This window comes from Hyla sarda, chromosome 4, assembly GCF_029499605.1.
Source record: "Hyla sarda isolate aHylSar1 chromosome 4, aHylSar1.hap1, whole genome shotgun sequence".
NCBI classification, from domain to species: Eukaryota; Metazoa; Chordata; class Amphibia; order Anura; family Hylidae; genus Hyla; species Hyla sarda.
The window spans coordinates 4,586,512-4,604,462 of NC_079192.1; the positions used below are offsets into that span (position 1 = coordinate 4,586,512).

General features: G+C 45.7%; 1 protein-coding gene across 1 annotated transcript in view; it reads right to left on the bottom strand.

Annotated features, from left to right (window-relative positions):
- The window catches only part of LOC130366719 (olfactory receptor 11L1-like), a 24,889-nt gene extending 8,168 nt beyond the window's left edge, over positions 1-16,721 (bottom strand). The window contains exon 1 of the mRNA XM_056569041.1: positions 16,680-16,721. Within this exon, the coding sequence (XP_056425016.1) occupies positions 16,680-16,721 (42 nt within the window). The remainder of the gene's footprint in view (positions 1-16,679) is intronic.
- Positions 16,722-17,951: the final 1,230 nt, after the last annotated feature.

Below are 17,951 nucleotides of genomic sequence, written 5' to 3' on the forward strand. Positions count from 1 at the left end.
ATGAGAAAGCCTGGAGGTGGCAGCAGCATCAGGAGTCCTGAAAGTGACCCGCTGATAGAGTGGTGTGGTGAGTGGCAATACCAGTACCCAGTGACGAAGTTGGGTGAAAAAAGGTCGTCTGATGTAGAGGAATGTTTGTAACTGGGGCGCAGAACCATAAATCTGTTTGGCCCTATCCATATGTGTGAAGTGTTGGTGTGGCAGCATGGTCAATCTACTTTGATGCATCAGGCATTGGTGGCTGGAAATCCTGGCTGATCCATGCCTGATTCATCTTCACAAAGCTCAGTCTCTTCACATTTTTTGTGGGCAAACGAGTTGTCCTTGGGGTGACTATGGCCCCCGCTGCACTAAACACCAGCTCTGATGACACACTACTGGCCGGGCAGGACAGCTTTTCTAGGGCAAACTGCTAGTTGCGGCCACAAATCAAGTTTGGCTGCCCAGAAGTCCAGCGGATCTTCAAGGTGTGTTGGCATGGCCATGTCAAGGTATGCCACCACCTGCTGGTTCAGGTCCTGCTCCAGGTATACCTGCTGCTGATGAGTTGCTTCACTATGCGGGTGAAGAAAGCTACTCATCAGTGACTGTAGACTCAGGCTGCTGCTGATGGTTCTGGTACTGCTGCTGCCACCCCTCCCCTTCAGCAGCCATGGCAGTGGAAGTTGAGCGCAGGGGCCCCCCCGATTCAGACCAGCGAAAGTATGGACGATTGGCTTCGGCCAACTGACTACATAGGATGCCTCTGTAGTAGGTCAGTTTGTCCTCCCTCTCAGTGGGTGTAAAAAAGGCCCCTATTTTGTGGCGGTAGCGAGGGTCCACTAAGGTGGAGATCCAGAATTCATTCCGCTGCCAAATGGTGTCAATTCGTCTGTCACTACGCAAGCAAGTGAGCATGCATCGTGCCATTTGTGCAATTGACTCGGAGGAACTCCCTGCCTCCATCTCCACTGCATACTGCCACGGTGTGTCTGGGACCTCTGTCTCGCCTTCCTCATAACCCTCTAGCTCCTCTCGCTGCTTCTGCTCCTCCTCTCCTGTCAGATTACTAGAAAAAACGCCTATTTGGTGAAACCTAAAATTGTGCTCCACTGTGCCCCTCTCCCTCCTCCAGTTCAGCCCCCACAGGGCTCATGTGGCCGTGAGATGTAGGCGCCACATCACCAGTGCCCTGACCAGCCATCATTTACAACACGTGTTGTAGGATATGAAGCAGTGGAATGATGTCGTTCCTCCCGTAATCATGCCGACTTCCTAATAATGTGGCTTCCTCAAAGGGCCTGAGTAAAACGGCAGGTGTCACGTATGAGCTGCCACTGGTTCATATTAAAGTTACACAGGGAGTACTCCTATCCGCTTGGATCATCAAGAAATCGGTGATGGATTTTCTCTGTTCGTACAGTCGGTCCAACATACGTAGGAGGGAATTCCAACATGTGGCAACGTCACAAATCAGACTATGTTGGGGGATAGCATTCTGACGCTGCAGCTCAAGGAGTGTGTGCTTTGAGGTGTACGAGTGGCTGAAGTGCATGCAAAGTTTCCTTCCCATTGATAGGATGTTTTGCAAATGGGGGGGGGGGGAAACACTTCAGGAACCACTTCACAACCACATTGAACACATGTGCCATGAGGACATGGTGGAGGATGAGGAGGCAGAGTCACACACTGTCACAGGACCAATGGCCCGAGAGCGTGGAGGAGGAAGCGGTGTGACCTGTCCAAGTTGGGGTTGTGTCTGTGCAGGAACCACATTCACCCAGCGAGCCGTAAAGGACATGTATTGTCCCTGACCATAGTTACAGCTCCAGACGTTGGCGCTGCCGTGCACTTTAATACACACCGACAGGCTCAAGAGCTGTCCCACATTCTCTTCCTCAAAATTTTGCAGGGCTGGTACTGCCTTCTTATCAAAGAAATGACGGCTTGGCACTCTCCACCTCTGCTCGGCACAAGCCATCAGTTCTCTGAAAGCTGCAGAGTCCACCACTTGAAAAGAGAGAGACTGCAGCACCAGAAACTTGGACAGGAGCACATTCAACGTCTGCGCCGTTGGATGAGTGGGCGCATACTGTTGTCTCTTGGACATGGCTTCGCAGATTGTTTGTGGAATGACTGACTAAAAGTGGGAGGAGCAGAAGCATCTGGAGCGACAGAAGGAGGGTATGACACACGTCTCCCTTCTGCTGAGGTGGTGGAGCTGTGGTGCCAACATTGGGACCCTGGCCACGGTTCACTTTCTGCCGACATATGTTGCATTTGGCTATGTTAACCTCCTCCGGATGCTTGATGAAAAACTGCCACACCTCCGAGTAGCTGATTTTCCCACCAACAGCAGGCACTAATTGACTGCTACTGCAGCTGTCTCCAGGAGCCCCAGTTCCACTACCTCCCGGGTAGGTAGGCTGCCGCAAAGCAGGTAGTCTCTCCCAGGCAAATTTGGCTCCAGAATTTTGATTTCTGCCACCATGCTGACTGCCAACCATGCTACCACCTTGCTGGCTCAGCTGCTGCCTCACGGGCAACCTGCAACTCTCTTCTCCTGATGATGATGATGAAGCCCCTTCCGCACCCGGCTCCCAATTGCAATTGGCTTCATTATCATAAACATGTGTCTGCACGTCACTGATGTGCTCCTCAGGTTCATCAACAGTGTCTGCTTCAGGACCCTGAACGTTGGTAACACCGCCTCCCACGTCACTCTCCTCATTACTACTTGCCCGCCTAGCTGGGGTAGCGCTGGATGTCTCCTCCCCTTCTTGGCTGTCCAGTAGCTGCTGACTGTCCTCTTTTAGATTGTCCTCACTGAATAGTGGAGCTGGACCCACAGCATAAGATACTTCTGTAGGAGAGGGAACAGCATAGGACAAAGGCAATGGGATTACAGGGACTGTTCCCGGGACATGTGACTGAGGGCTTTTTCTGAGGAACCCACCGACTGTTTACTGGGGGTATCAGATGTCACTTGTGGAGAGGTGGATGACCGTGTTAACCAATCGATGATGGCATATGGGTTGCTGGTCGAGACACAACCACTAGCTGATACTGGGAACTCAGGCCTCTCTCTGCGACTCCTGCTGCCACTCATCCCTAGTCTGTGCACGTCCTGGCACTTCTCTGCCTGACATACTTAGTGCGCATATGAAGGGAATACAATACGCTTCACTACGCTTAAAACAGTATTTGTCTAGAACAGCAGCAGGTGTGTACTTTTGGCTGTCCTTTCACAGTATCTAGACCCTTGAAAGATTAACATCTACAGAATTGTACACTACTTAGATGTTGGTATGTGGCATGCACTTATGAGGGCAGAAAAATGCTCTACAGTACGCTTCAAAAAGCACTGGGGTAAAACACCAGCCAGTGATTACTTTTGCCTGTCCTTTCAGAGTATCTATTCAGAGTATGATATATAAGTTAAGAGGAAACAGATTGGTGAGCAGCACAGTGAACACCATCAGCGGACATGATCAGGAGACACTAGATCATTGGACATGAACAGGGGGCACTGAGGCCATGAACAGAGGACTCCAGAGATCTGTGGTCATGAACAGAGGTCACTCTAGATAAGTAGACATGTACCAAACTCAAGCGATCGGAATATAAGAACTAATAAACAAAGTTCAAAACACTAGACAGAAAAACGGAAAAGTCAGACTTTAGGAACAAACAGGAATTTAGCATAATCCCCCAGGACGTCCAATAGACTCCAAGTCCAAGGACCAGAAACAGGGATATATTACTAACAGGGCAGAATATCGTGAATTAGCAAACAGTTCAAAAAACCAGATATCAGATTGACAGCAGACATGCAAAAATGAACAAGACTAAGCATGATGTGAGTATACAGCAGAATACTGGAGTTGCAGGGGATAGCAAAAGAACTGAGAGACAAAACTAAAGCTGAACAGGTAAAATAGGACACTGCTCACACAGAACACAAGACAGGAGACCACAATCCCTCAGAAACGTCCAGCAGACTCCAAGTCCCATGGACCAGAAACAGGGATGCCAGATATAGGACACTGTTCACACTGGACACACAAACTGGACACTCCACTATAGGAATAGCCATAACAATAAATCCAAATAGACTACCTCAGTGTGGTCAGGATGCTGGCCCAGTAGGATAACAGAAATATAAAACACAGAACATCACAAACGGATAATAGAGCAAACACAGTGTGAACAGACACATAGCAGAAAGGATAATAAAATCCAAAAACCGACTAAACAAACACAGCTTAAAATCATGGCACAACATGACTAAAACCAGAAATATAAAGTGCATGCAGAAACAGATATAGTAGATAAAAGCTATAAATAAACAAAAAGAGTGTTTCACCCAGCTTCCATAAACCACATGGCAGTGTGTAGCAGCTAGACATCAGGAAGTCTCTGTAATCACCAGCCCAGAGCCTAACCTGGGCTGACAATAAATGGACACACCCTAGCTGCTATTAGCTAAAAGAGGCCTGGGCTAAAACAGCCAGGGAAATTGACCGTTCCCTGGCCAGGAAACCTAAAACTGTTCACAACACAGCAATACCAATAGACTGTGTGTGTGTGAAAACAGACCAATACAGACATGACAAGTACACTTAAAAAAGTATCTCAGTACAACACCAGCCAGTGAGTACTTTTGCCAGGACTTTCACAGTATCTAGGCCCTTGACAGATTAACAGGTAGAAAATACTACACTCCTTAGATGTATGTATGTTGTAGGCACTTATGATGGCAGAAAAATGTGTTACAGTATGCTTAAAATTATGATTTTTGCACGACAATACACAACAGTTCTGCAGCACACAGTCACTGTTGAGTAAAACACCAGCCAGTGATTACTTTTGGCTTTCCTTTCACAGTATGTAGGCCCTTGACAGATTAATAGGTACAAAATAGTACACCAGATGTAGGTATGTGGTATGCACTTATGAGGGCAGAAAAATGCACTACAGTACGCTTAAATATACATATTTTTCCACAACACCAGCAGTACACACTTGCTGTGTACTAAACCCCAAATTGCACTCTCTCACAGACTATTAGGAATGGACTGCTGGGTATTATACCATCTACAGCAGGGGTCCTCAAACTATGGCCGAGGACATTTATCCGGCCTGCCTCCAGGGCCGGCTGTCTCTTTGAATTTGCAGTGGCCGGCGGGAGGTACTACCTACTTTCAGGGATGTGGAATTTGTATCGCCCCATGCCCGGGACATGCAGTTCCGCGCACCGGGCAGGGGAATTCTTCAGGCATTTAGCCCTGCTTCGGGCAAGTAGGGCTAAATACCTGAGGAATTCACATATAACAGGGCCCCGTCACTAAACTGCTATAGACTGCAGCTGTATGCTGCAGCCTATAGCGAGCTGCGCAGGACGTCGGCATCACGGCGTAGGTGCGTGCAATGACGTCACTCATCTCGCTCACCTCCATCAGGACCGAGGATGCGGTCCAGCAACATAAACAACCGCCAAGCCCCTGAGCCTGCCGGAGCGCACATGGGACGGAGGACAGGTAATAGCAGGGGATCAGAGGGGGAGGGGGGTTTGGTGAATGAGTTAATAATGTGGCACAGGAGGGGGGCTGAAATATAATGGCACAGGGGGGAGGGGGCTGAAATATAATGGCACCGGGGGGGGGGCTGAAATATAATGGCACAGGGGGAGGGGGGCTGAAATATAATGGCACAGGGGGAGGGGGGCTGAAATATAATGGCACAGGGGGGAGGGGGGTTGAAATATGATGGCACATGGGTAGGGGGGCTGAAATATAATGGCACAGGGGGAGGGGGGCTGAAATATAATGGTAAGTCTGGTAATATATTTTTACTTGTTCTTTATCTTAAATATTGTATTTGTTCCCGTTTTGTTTCTTCACTTCAAAATAAGATACATACAGTGTGCATAGGAATTTGTTCATAGTTTTTTTTTTTTAACTATAGTCCGGCCCTCCAATGGTCTGAGGGACAGTGAACTGGCCCCCTGTTTAAAAAGTGTGAGGACTACTGGTCTACAGACTAGTATAACCAGCAGATTTGTTGTGGAACAAAGACACAGAATTGCGCTGAAAAATTCTTCCTGCCTCCTCTGCTAAGGTTTATGAAGTTGAGGCAGCTTGTTGAAATGTATGAGGCAACACACAGCTCTCTGCCCCTCTCTGTAATACAAAGTTGAAGAAAGTGACCGGGAGGTTAATAGCTGCAGTAAAAATCTTATTTTCAGTGAAAAAAAAGCACTGCTCTCGCAGATGTTACTAGGAGGTGAAACGCTGCTGTAATAAGCTTTTCTGTGAAACACACACAGGCTGTCCTTCCTATCTCTTTGCAGTGTAATGAATAAAGTGACCGGCCGCAATATGGCTGCCGATTATATAGGGCTGTGACATCACAGGGGTGACTGGCTGCTGATAGGCTGCATCCTGCATGTGATTCAGGGTCATCCCACCTTCTTGCCTTCCCAGCGTTCCGTGCCCCATGTACTGACATGTGGATCAGCAATTTTAGGTGCCCTGGAGCCTGGATGGCGCAAAATGCAGTTAAATGAAGCGATTCCCGCATTCGTTGCAAATCAAATTTTTCATGAAATTCGTAATGAATTCAGGTTTGTCAGCTTTGATTCGCTCATCTCTAGTAATAATAATAGTTTACTAATCTGAAGGTTCATGTTATTCCTCCATCAAGTGATAAAACAGATACAAAGTTGGTATCTAACCCTGGCTATTACTTTCTTTCTGAGTTTGGCCCAGTGATCAGCTGATCGTGGTAAGTCCAGATCCAGAAACTTCTGTGATCACAAGATATGGGTGGAATAATTCCCACAGGGCATATTTCTATTTTATCAAGGGAACTTATGACATGGCGGCAATAAACTGCTGTTATACGTGGACTGGCCAGGCTTGCTATACAGAGAGCGCTCTTACTTAGTCATTCCATGTCCTGGATCACATATGGAATCTGGATGGGAGGGAACTCCTTCTGAAGAACCTGAAGGCAGTGAAGAAAACGCTTTTGTAAATTTAGAAAATGTAAATTTTTTTTTTGAAATTCTCCTTTTGGCAGTCAATACAGGATTCTGTACACAGTGAAGAAGTGTTTTTTTTCTTCTTTTTTTATTTATTTATTCAAACAGAATTGGTATTTTAGATTTCCACCAGCCCTCCCCCCCATAAAAAAATAAAGATTTTGGTTCTTAAATTTTAAATATTTAAAAGCAGCATGATGGCTGTCAGGTAGCACTGCTAATCTGCTGTGCTGGGGTCGTGGGTTATAATCCCACCAAGGAAAGCCTCTGAATTGAGTGCACTTTAACTCATTAAGGACTGGGCCATTTTTTATCTTTGAGCTTTCGTTTTTTCCTCCTCACCTTCTAAAAACCATTACGCTTTCAATTTTCCAACTACAGACCCATATGAGGGCTTTTTATTTTTTTTTTTTGCGCCACCAATTTTACTTTGTAATGACATCAATCATTTCACCACAAAGTTTACAGCGAAACAGAAAAAAATATATTTGTGTGGCAAAATTAATAAAACAAAAAAACAAACGACATTTTGTAACTTTTGGGGGCTTACGATTCTAGGCAGTGCACTTTTTGGTAAAAATGACACCTTATCTTTATTCTGTAGGTCCATACGGTAGCAAGAATACCTAAGTTATATGTTTTTATTTTTGAATTAATACATACCGTATTTTTCGCCCTATAGGATGCAGCGGCATATAAGACGCACCCTATTTTAAAGGTGCAAAATCTAGAAAAAAAAGATTCTGAACCCAACAGTGATCTTCAACCAACGGCTGTCCGGGCATGCTGGGAGTTGTAGTTTTGCCACATCTGGAGGTCCGCAGGTTGAAGACCACTGGATAGGAGGTAGTACTCACCTGTCCCCGCCACTCCGGACCCGTCATCGCTGCCCTGGATGTCACTCCATCACTATCTCCACGTCCCCGTGGTGTCCCTGACGCACCGGACATCTTCTTCCCCAGATCCACGCTCTCCGTTGCCGTCATCACGCCGATACGCACTCCGCTGCCATTGGATGACGGGACGGCGTGCGCGACGACGTGATGAGGTCGAAGGAAAGCGCCGGCAATGCAGGGGATCCCGACATGGAGCAGACACCGAGGAGGCAGATAAGGTCCCTCCCGTTGTCCTGTAGGCTGTTCAGGACACCGCGGTGGTCACGAACAGCCCAACTGAACAGCCGGGTTAGTGTTATTTTCGCTTCAGATGCGGCGGTCAGCTTTGATTGCCTCGTCTGAAGGGTTAATACAGGGCATCACCGAGATTGGTGATGTCCTGTATTAGCCGCGGGTCCCGGCCGTTGATGGCCGCAGGTATTCGCTGTATAAGACGCACCAACTCCCCCCCCCCCCAGTTTTGGGGAAGAAAAAGTGCGTCTTATACGGCGAAAAATGCGGTAAACACGGATCAGACCTCAAAGTATAGGTAAAATTAAAAAAAATTGAAGACTGGAGATGTAGCTGGTTGTACAAAATAAGTTGTGCTTTATTTTTTTATTAAAATATCTGTTATCTGAGCAGGGCCCTTGCTACAGATACTGTACAAGTGCCAATAATGCATTAATATAAGATAGTAAAATATAATTAAATATAGTAAAGTTAAATAAAAATGAATTAGGCCACCTAGATTTTTGCAATATCTATTGTCCAGTGCACATGCTCTTTAGATACTGTAATTGAACATGAATACATATTTTATTTTTCACACCATACACCCAATTCAGGTTTAATTATGATATATATGTTTGATTTCAGATTTTCAGCTCAGCTCTTCCATCCATTTTATCATTTATTTTGTTCCAATTTGTTCCACTTTATTTTCCATCTTTTTTTTTTTTACTATATTTTATTCTTAAACTTTCTTATACCATACTTTATTTTCATTTTTTATTTTTCATATTTTTACGTATCTGCAATCCATTAATATTAAATTAATATTTATTCTCAATTATCGTTTTTTTCTACTTTCCCTTAACATATGGATACATATTACACTTTGGTACATATCTTGGTTCTTGGTCTTTTTTTAGCTTGTTTTACTTTATCATTAATATGTCTTTTTATTTATTTTTTACTTACCAACGTATGTATCCATTATATTCAATTCCATATCCAATTCCAACTCCAAATCCCAAAATGAAGGATCCATTTCTCATGTTACATTGGGCACTACCTATGCACCAATCAAAAATGTCGGCCTTTAAAAGACCACCTTTTTTACGGTCAGTCTTATTTATTCATTAAAAAAGGGACCCCCCCCCGAAACGCGTCTGGCTTACCTGCAACATTTATTGCCATCTATTGTCACCTTACTATCATCTTATTTTATATAACTAAACCCTTGCAAGCACTGTAACCCACATAACTGGGTACACATTCACCCTTCCAAGCGCTGTAACCCCCCTGGCCGAGAACCAATGTGGTGCGGTAACGCCGCTACCAAGCAAGGACACATCACCCCTGCTACCTGAATCTTCTAACGACACCGAGCCGGATGGAGGTCTGTGCCATCTGGCAGACAAGGGCGCTGGCACCTCTCCACAGTTTCTCTGTGATACAGCAGGTCTCAGCAATAACATTCCCACCGCAGTACTCGTCTGGATTAAAGGTACTTTCTACCAGTAGGTCGGGTGTAACCAGTGCCAACCTGTATGAACGTTTATACACTCTGCATTGCCTATACCAAGGACGTATTAAAGGGGTACTCAACTGCCCCAGCGTTCGGAACATTTTGTTCCGAACGCTGGGTGCGGGTTGCGGGGGTCGTGATTTCAAGGCCATGCCCCTCGTGATGTCACACCACACCCCCTCAATGCAAGCCTATGGGAGGGGGCGTGGTCACTCCCATAGGCTTGCATTGAGGGGTGTGGCTTGACATCACAAGGGGTGTGGTCATGACATTACGATCCCTGCAGCCAGCGTTCAGAACAAAATGTTCCGAATGCTGGGGCAGTGGAGTACCCCTTTAAGAATTTGAATGATATTATTAGAGACGAGCGAACTTACAGTAATTCGATTTGTGATGAACTTCTCGGCTCGGCAGTTGCTGACTTTATCCTGCATAAATTAGTTCAGGTGCTCCCGTGGCTGGAGACTCTCCTAGGACTGTACCCACCTTTTCCAGCCACCGGAGCACCTGAACTAATTTATGCAGGATAAGTCAGAAGTTTGTGGCGAATCGAATCACTGTAAGTTCGCTCATCTCTAGATATTATCATTCACAATTACAGTACCTAAAGCACATATGCACTGGACATTAGATATTGCACAAATCTAGGTGGCTTAATTCATTTTATTTTTATTTCACTTTACTATATTTTATTATCTAATATTAATGCATTGTTGGCACTTGTACTGTATCTGTAGCAAGGGCCCTGCTCAAATAATAGATATTTTAATATATAAATAAAACAACTTATTTTGTACAACCAGCTACATCTCCAGACTTCTATTAATTTTTATTTTACCTATATTTTGAGGTCTGATCCGTATCTGTATTTATTCTATTTTATTAGCACTTTATTAGGTTTAGTGCAACTCAGTACCTCAGTATAGAGGGACCTAAAGCAGTTTTGTGCCGGGACCTGAAGCTTTTATCAGCACCATTTTTGTTTTGACCACTTTTTATTAGTTTTTTAGGGTAAACAAAAGGAACAAAAATTACGCCGTTTTGGACTTTAGATTTTTCTCTACTTATACGCCATTGACCGTGCGGTTTAATTAACATATTTTTATAGTTCGTACATTTACACACGCGGTGATACCACATATGTTTATTCTTATTATGTTTACATATTTTTATATGTAATATGGGAAAAGGGGGTAATTTAAAATTTTAGTATGGAAGGGGTTCATACACATTTATAAGCTTTTTCTTTTTACTTTTTTACACCACTTTTTAGTCCATATAGGTGACTATTACATGCAATCTTCTGATTGCATACACTTTTCAATGCTATTCCATAGCATAGCATTGATCTGTGTTATCGGCGCTCTGCTGCTCCAGCCTGATGGTTGGACGGAGAGGAAGCAGGTAGGGACCCTCCCCCCATCCTCTCAGCTGTTTTGGACACCACAATTTCACTGCGGTGCTCCCAAACAGCCCGACCGAGCTGCCCGGAACCGTTTACTTTCACTTTAGACGCGGCGATGAACTTTAATCGCTGCACTTAAGGGGCTAATGCCAGGCATCACTGCAATCAGTGATGTCTGGCATTAGACATGGGTCCTGACGGCTGATAGCTGCCGGGACCACCCAGCTATGACACAGGGTCAGCCCTTGACCCCACGTCATAGCAGGGGAGCAGGGCGTACAGGTACGCCCTTGGTCCGCAAGGAGTTAAAGAAGGTAGAATTACATTTCCCTATACCAATCCACATTTTTTTAAGTATATGAGTCTCTCATGTTTCTAGGGATTTAGATTGCTATTTCAAAGTTCAAGTATGGCTGAAATGTTGACAAAATATTTTGAACATTTTTGCCTCATTGATAATCTGTATTTTTTACGAACAGGAGACAATGGCAATGGATTGAGTAGGTGGCTACTTACACCATATTTAAATCCACGTAGTCAGGAAGAAAATAACTTCAATGTTGCTCACAAGAAAACACGCTCAATGATTGAACGTACCTTTGGCCTGCTGAAGAGTCGATTTGGCTGTTGGGATATAACAGGTGGAGCGTTATTCTACCATCCAAAACGTGTATGTGAAGTCATCATTGCATGTTGTATCCTTCACAACATAGCAGTGAATCATCATTCCGAGATGGATGTTGCTGAGGGAGGAAACATCTGCTGAATAATGCTGGTCAACTTGTTAGTCAGTAAATAACCCAGGCGTTCTTTCAGAATAGGTGACTTTATTTCTCCCATTTGACACAGCCTTTGTACGATAATCTTTGTTTATGAGAATGATGTTTGAATGTTATGTAAAGTACACATGATATAAGTTTCAGTTGTAAAATAAATAATTTTTGCACTACTAAAAGATTAATTGTATTTTTTGTCTTACAAATGCTTAGAACCTGGCGCGGGACATTGGTGCTTAATAGGGTACTCTGCTGCTCAGCGTTTGAAACAATGTCCCTTCAATGCAAGTCTATGAGAGGGGGTGTGACAGCTGCAATGCCCCTCCCATAGGCTTGCAATGAGGGGCGGGGCACGACATTGTTTCAAATGCTGAGCAGCGGAGTACCCTTTTAAGCACCAGAGCATTTTTTTTGCAAATTTGACCACTGTCACTTTAACCCTTTAAGGACTCAGCGTTTTTCAGTTTTTGAATTTTCATTTTTTCTACCTTACCTTTTAAAAATCATAACCCTTTAAATTTTCCACCTAAAAATCAATATTATGGCTTATTTTTTGCGCCACCAATTCTACTTTGCATTGACATTAGTCATTTTACCTTACACCTGATCTTTATTCTGTAGGTCAATATATTAAAAATAAAAAAATACTCTACTTATATAAGTTTGATTTTATCTTACTTCTAGAAAAAATCATAACTACATTTTAAAAATGTCCTTTTCTAACCCCTATAACTTTTTTTTATTTTTCTGCATATGAGTATGTATAAGGGCTAATTTTTTGCACCGTGATCTGAAGTCGGTACCGTTTTTGTTAAGATCAGACTTTTTGATAGCTTTTTATTCATTTTTTATGGTATAAAAAGTGACCAAAAATACAATATTTTGGACTTTTGAATTTTTTTTATGTGTACGCCATTGACCGTGTGATTTAATTAACGATATATTTTTATAGTTTGGACATTTTCACATGTGGCAATACCCATATGTTCATATTAATTTTTATTTACATATTTTTTTATGGGAAAAGGGAAGGGGGTGATTCTGACTAGGGAATGGGTTAAATCACATTTATTAACACTTTATTTTCAAATTTGTTTTTTGCAATGTTATGGCTCCCATAGGGTGCTATACCATTGCACACACTGATTTTCTACACTGATCATTGCCATGCATTAACATGGCATTGATCAGTGTTATCGCTGCTCGACTGCTCCTGCTTGGATCTCAGGCACGGAGCAGTCATTTGGTGATCGACACCCAGGAGGGAGGTAGGGATCCTCCTTGCATCCTGCAAGCTGTTTGGGACGCTGCGATTTCACTGTGGCAGTCCCGAACAGCCTGACTGAGCTGCCAGGATGATTTTGGTTTCACTTCAGATGCAGCGGTCAACTTTGATCGCCGTGTTTGAAGGGTTAATACCAGGCATTACCGCGATCGGTGATGTCCAGTATTAGTCGTGGGTCCCGGCCGTTGATGGCCACTGGGATCGACCCATATATAACGCGGGGTAAATATACGTCCTGCGTCTTTAGGAATTAAGCATTAATAACTCTGGAATGCTTTTACTTATGAATTTGATTCTGAGATAGTTTTTTCAGGACATATTTTACTTTAACCCCCTCCCACAAATGGATATATATTTACGTCCACTTCGGGCTCCCACTGTACGACACTTGCTCAGCAGATGCGCTATCAGCAACCAGGACCGAAAAAAATCTAAAGTCTCATCAAAACAAAAATGGTACCGATAAAAACTTCAGATGACAGGGCAAAAAATGAGCCCTCATACCGCCCCCTATACGGAAAAATAAAAAAGTTATAGGGGTCAGAAGTTGATTTTAAACATACCAATTTTGGTGCATGCAGTTATAATTTTTTTAAGTAGTAAAATAAAATAGAACCTATATAAATTAGGTATCCTTGGAACTACAGAATAAAGATATGGTGTCATTTGTACTCAAAGGTGCACTACGTGGAATCGCAAGCCCCCAAAATTTACAAAATGGCGTGTTTTTTTTTTTTTTTTTTCAATTTTGCCCCACAACTATTTTTTTTTTTTGTATAACCATAGATCTTGTGGTGAAATTAATGGTATTACCAAGTAAAATTGGTTGCGCAAAAACAAGCCCTCATATGGGTCTGTGGGAGGAAAATTGAAAGTGTTATGGTTTTTGGAAGGTGAGTGTCACAGCCAGCGCTCCGGTCCCCGCCTCCGGATCTGAGCCCTCGCTTCCCCGCTCCCCCTTCCCGGGATCCCGGTGCCTCCCGCACAGTCACACTGACCGGGAGCATGGGTTCCCTTGTGTCGGGGACGTGGCTGCCGTGGCGGCTGGTCCCCGCTCACGCGCCGCATCCCTGTCTGACTTACCTGGCTCCTCGTTCCCGGTGCAGACTGGCTCTGCCTTCCAGCGCACGTGGCCCCACTCTCTGGGGCGCGCGCGCACCACCTTCTGTAAATTTATCCCTGCCTCCTTCCCTAATAAAAGTCTTCTGCCCCTTCCTGCCCTTGCTGGATCTTTGTGCCCTAGTGCCTTTGAGAAAGCGTTCCATACTGTGTATACTGCCCTGCCTGTTGCCGTACCCTTGCTACCGTCTACTCGCCTTTGAACCCTTGCCTCCTGCCTTGACCTCTGCTACATCCGACTACGCTACTGCCTTCTCCCTGTGTACCACGCCATATCAGCTACCAGTGAGGTCGAGTTGCTACTGGAGGATACGACCTGGTGGTTACCGCCGCAGCAAGTCCATCCAGCTTTGCGGCGGGCTCTGGTGAAAATTTGTAACCACTTAGAACGAGTCCTCTAGTACAACCCGCGTCATCGCCTCTCTGGTCCAGAGGATCCACTACCAGTCCTGCCGGTACGTAACAGTAAGATCCGGCCATGGATCCCACTGATGTTCCTTTGCCAAGCCTAGCGGACCTCACCACCATTGTGGCCCAGCAAGGTCAGCAGCTGGCCCAGTTAACCCCATGTTGCAGCAGCTCCTGCTGTCTCAGCAACATCTAGCTCCTCCGCCTGCATCTGCTGCATCTCCTCCGCCTGCAGTTGCCTCCGGTTCCAGAATCTGTCTGTCCCTGCCTGACAAGTATGACGGAGATCCTAAGCAGTGCCGAGAGTTCCTGTCGCAGTGCTCTCTCCACCTCGAGCTACTGTCTGACCAATTTACTTCTGAGCAAGCCAAGGTAGCCTTTATTCTTAGTCTACTCTCCTGGAAGGCCCTGGCCTGGGCTACACCGCTGTGGGACCGCTCTGATCCTGCCACCTCCTCTGTCCAAAACTTCTGCCAAGAATTCCGGAATGTTTTCGAGGAACCTGTCTGGGTTACCTCCGCAGAGACTGCCTTACTGAACTTGAACCACGGAGCCTCTACCGTGGGTGATTATGCCGTTCAGTTTCGTACCCTAGCCTCTGAGCTGAACTGGAATAATGAAGCCCTCTGTGCCACATTCAAGAAGGGACTAAACAGTGAAGTAAAGGACGTTCTGGCTGCACGAGAACTTCCTTCCTCCCTTAGTGACCTCATCTTGCTGGCCACCAGAATCGACAAGCGTTTCACCGAGAGACAAGAGGAACTCCTTGTAGAAAAGGGAAAGGCTCAATCTAGACTCTACCCTCGTCTGGCTCCCGTTTCTCAATGTCCACCTCAACCCCTTTCTGGGCCTCCCGCCGTGGAAGCCATGCAGGTGGACCGGTCACACCTGACTCCGCAAGAACAAAGCCGTCGCAGAGACGAGAACCTGTGTCTGTACTGCGCCAGTACTGAGCACTTCCTACGTTATTGTCTTCTCCGTCCACCAGGTTCGGGAAACGCTCGCACCTAGTAAACGCAGGAGAGGCGTTGCTAGGTGTGGATTCCCCCTCTCCACGTCTCATCATACCCGTGCAGTTGTTCCTCCCTTCCAAGTCCTTCTTCACCGCCGCAGCCTTATTGGATTCCGGTTCAGCTGGCAACTTCATTCACACCTCCTTCGTCGACAAGTACCGCATTCCGGTTGTCCGTCTAACCAAGCCCCTCATAATTTCTACGGTTAACGGTGCAGTTCCGTACCCTGCCACTGCAGATGGACATTGGAATTTTTCATACAGAGACTTTAGAGTTCCTTGTCCTTCCCTTCTGCTCCTCCGAACTCCTCCTGGGCCTGCCGTGGCTACAACGTCATAGTCCTGTCCTGAACTGGTCCTCCGGTGAGATCCTGCGTTGGGGTACCTCCTGTTCAGACCGGTGTCTCAAGCCTGCTCCAGTCAAGCAACTTCCGCAAATTTCTCCGCCTCCCGGTCTGCCAAAACCATACCACAGTTTTGCGGATGTCTTTTGCAAAAAACAAGCTGAGGTCCTTCCTCCTCACACATCCTATGATTGTCCTATTGACCTAATGCCTGGTTCCTCTCCACCTCGGGGAAAAATGTATCCTCTCTCACCTCCAGAGACGCTTGCCATGTCCTAATATATTCGTGAAAACCTCCAGAGAGGATTCATAAGGAAGTCTTCTCCTGCTGGGGCTGGCTTCTTCTTTGTGACCAAGAAGGACGGTTCCCTTCGCCCCTGTATTGACTACAGAGGACTCAATAAAATCACCATCAAGAACCGTTACCCTCTGCCCCTAATCTCTGAGTTATTTGATCGTCTCCGAGGGGCAAAGATCTTCACCAAATTGGATCTTCGAGGGGCCTATAATTTGATCCGTATTCGTGAAGGCGACGAATGGAAGACCTCCTTTAACACCAGAGATGGTCACTTTGAATACTCAGTGATGCCTTTTGGACTTTGTAATGCACCTGCAGTCTTCCAAGAATTTGTTAATGACATCTTCCGGGACCTTCTTTATACTTGTGTAGTAGTATACCTTGATGATATTCTTATTTTTTCCTCTAATTTGGATCAACATCGAGTTCATGTCCGACAACTTCTCACTCGGCTCAGAAAGAACCGCCAAGATTCAGAAATGCCTGTTCGAGCTTTCCTCTTTCCCTTCCTGGGGTATATCATCTCATCCCAAGGACTCCTAATGGATCCTGCCAAGCTCTTTGCGGTCCTGGACTGACCATGCCCCTCTGGTCTCCGAGCCATACAGAGGTTCCTGGGTTTTGCCAACTATTACAGACAATTTATTCCTCATTACTCCACCCTTGTGGCCCCCCTTGTGGCTTTGACTAAGAAGGGTGCTAATCGCAAAACCTGGCCTCCTCAAGCTGAAGAAGCCTTCCAGTCCCTGAAAGCCTCCTTTGCTTCCGCATCTGTTCTTTCCCGACCTGATCCTTCCAACCCATTCTATCTTGAAGTGGATGCATCCTCGGTGGGAGCAGGAGCTGTGCTTACTCAGAAGTCTTCCAGAGGCAAGACCATAACTTGTGGCTTCTTTTCTAAAACCTTTTCTCCCGCCGAGAAGAATTACACTATTGGGTACAGAGAACTGTTGGCAATTAAATTGGCTTTCAAGGAGTAGAGACATCATCTCGAGGGTGCGCCTCACCCTGTGACCATTTTCTCGGACCATAAGAACCTAGCCTACCTCCAGTCAGCTCAGAGACTTATTCCCCGCCAAGCCCGTTGGTCCATCTTCTTTGCCCGCTTCAATTTCCAAATTCATTTCCGTCCTGCTGCCAAGAACGTCAGAGCAGATACCCTTTCTTGCTCTTCAGATGTGGTGGGTGACGTACCTACTCCTCAACACATTATTCCACCTGAATGTCTCCTCACAGTTGCCCCCGGGTAAAACCTATGTTCCTCCTCGTCAGCGGTTACAGGTTCTCAAGTGCGTACACGCTTCCCTCTTTGCCGGCCATCCTGGGATTAAGAAGTCTCTTCAGTTAATCTCCCAAAGATATTGGTGGTCCTCGCTGGAGAAAGACGTCACTGAGTTTGTCCAGTCCTGTGCGATCTGCGCCCGTGACAAGACTCCTCGTCTAAACCCGCCAGGTCTTCTTCTGCCCCTTCCAGTTCCGGAGACCCCTTGGTCGCACATTGCCATGGACTTCATAACTGATCTCCATTCCTCTCATGGTATGACGGTTATTTGGGTCATGGTTGACTGATTCTCTAAGATGGCTCACTTTGTGGCTCTGCCTGGTCTCCCGTCCGCGCCTCAGTTGGCCAAACAGTTTTTCCTACACATCTT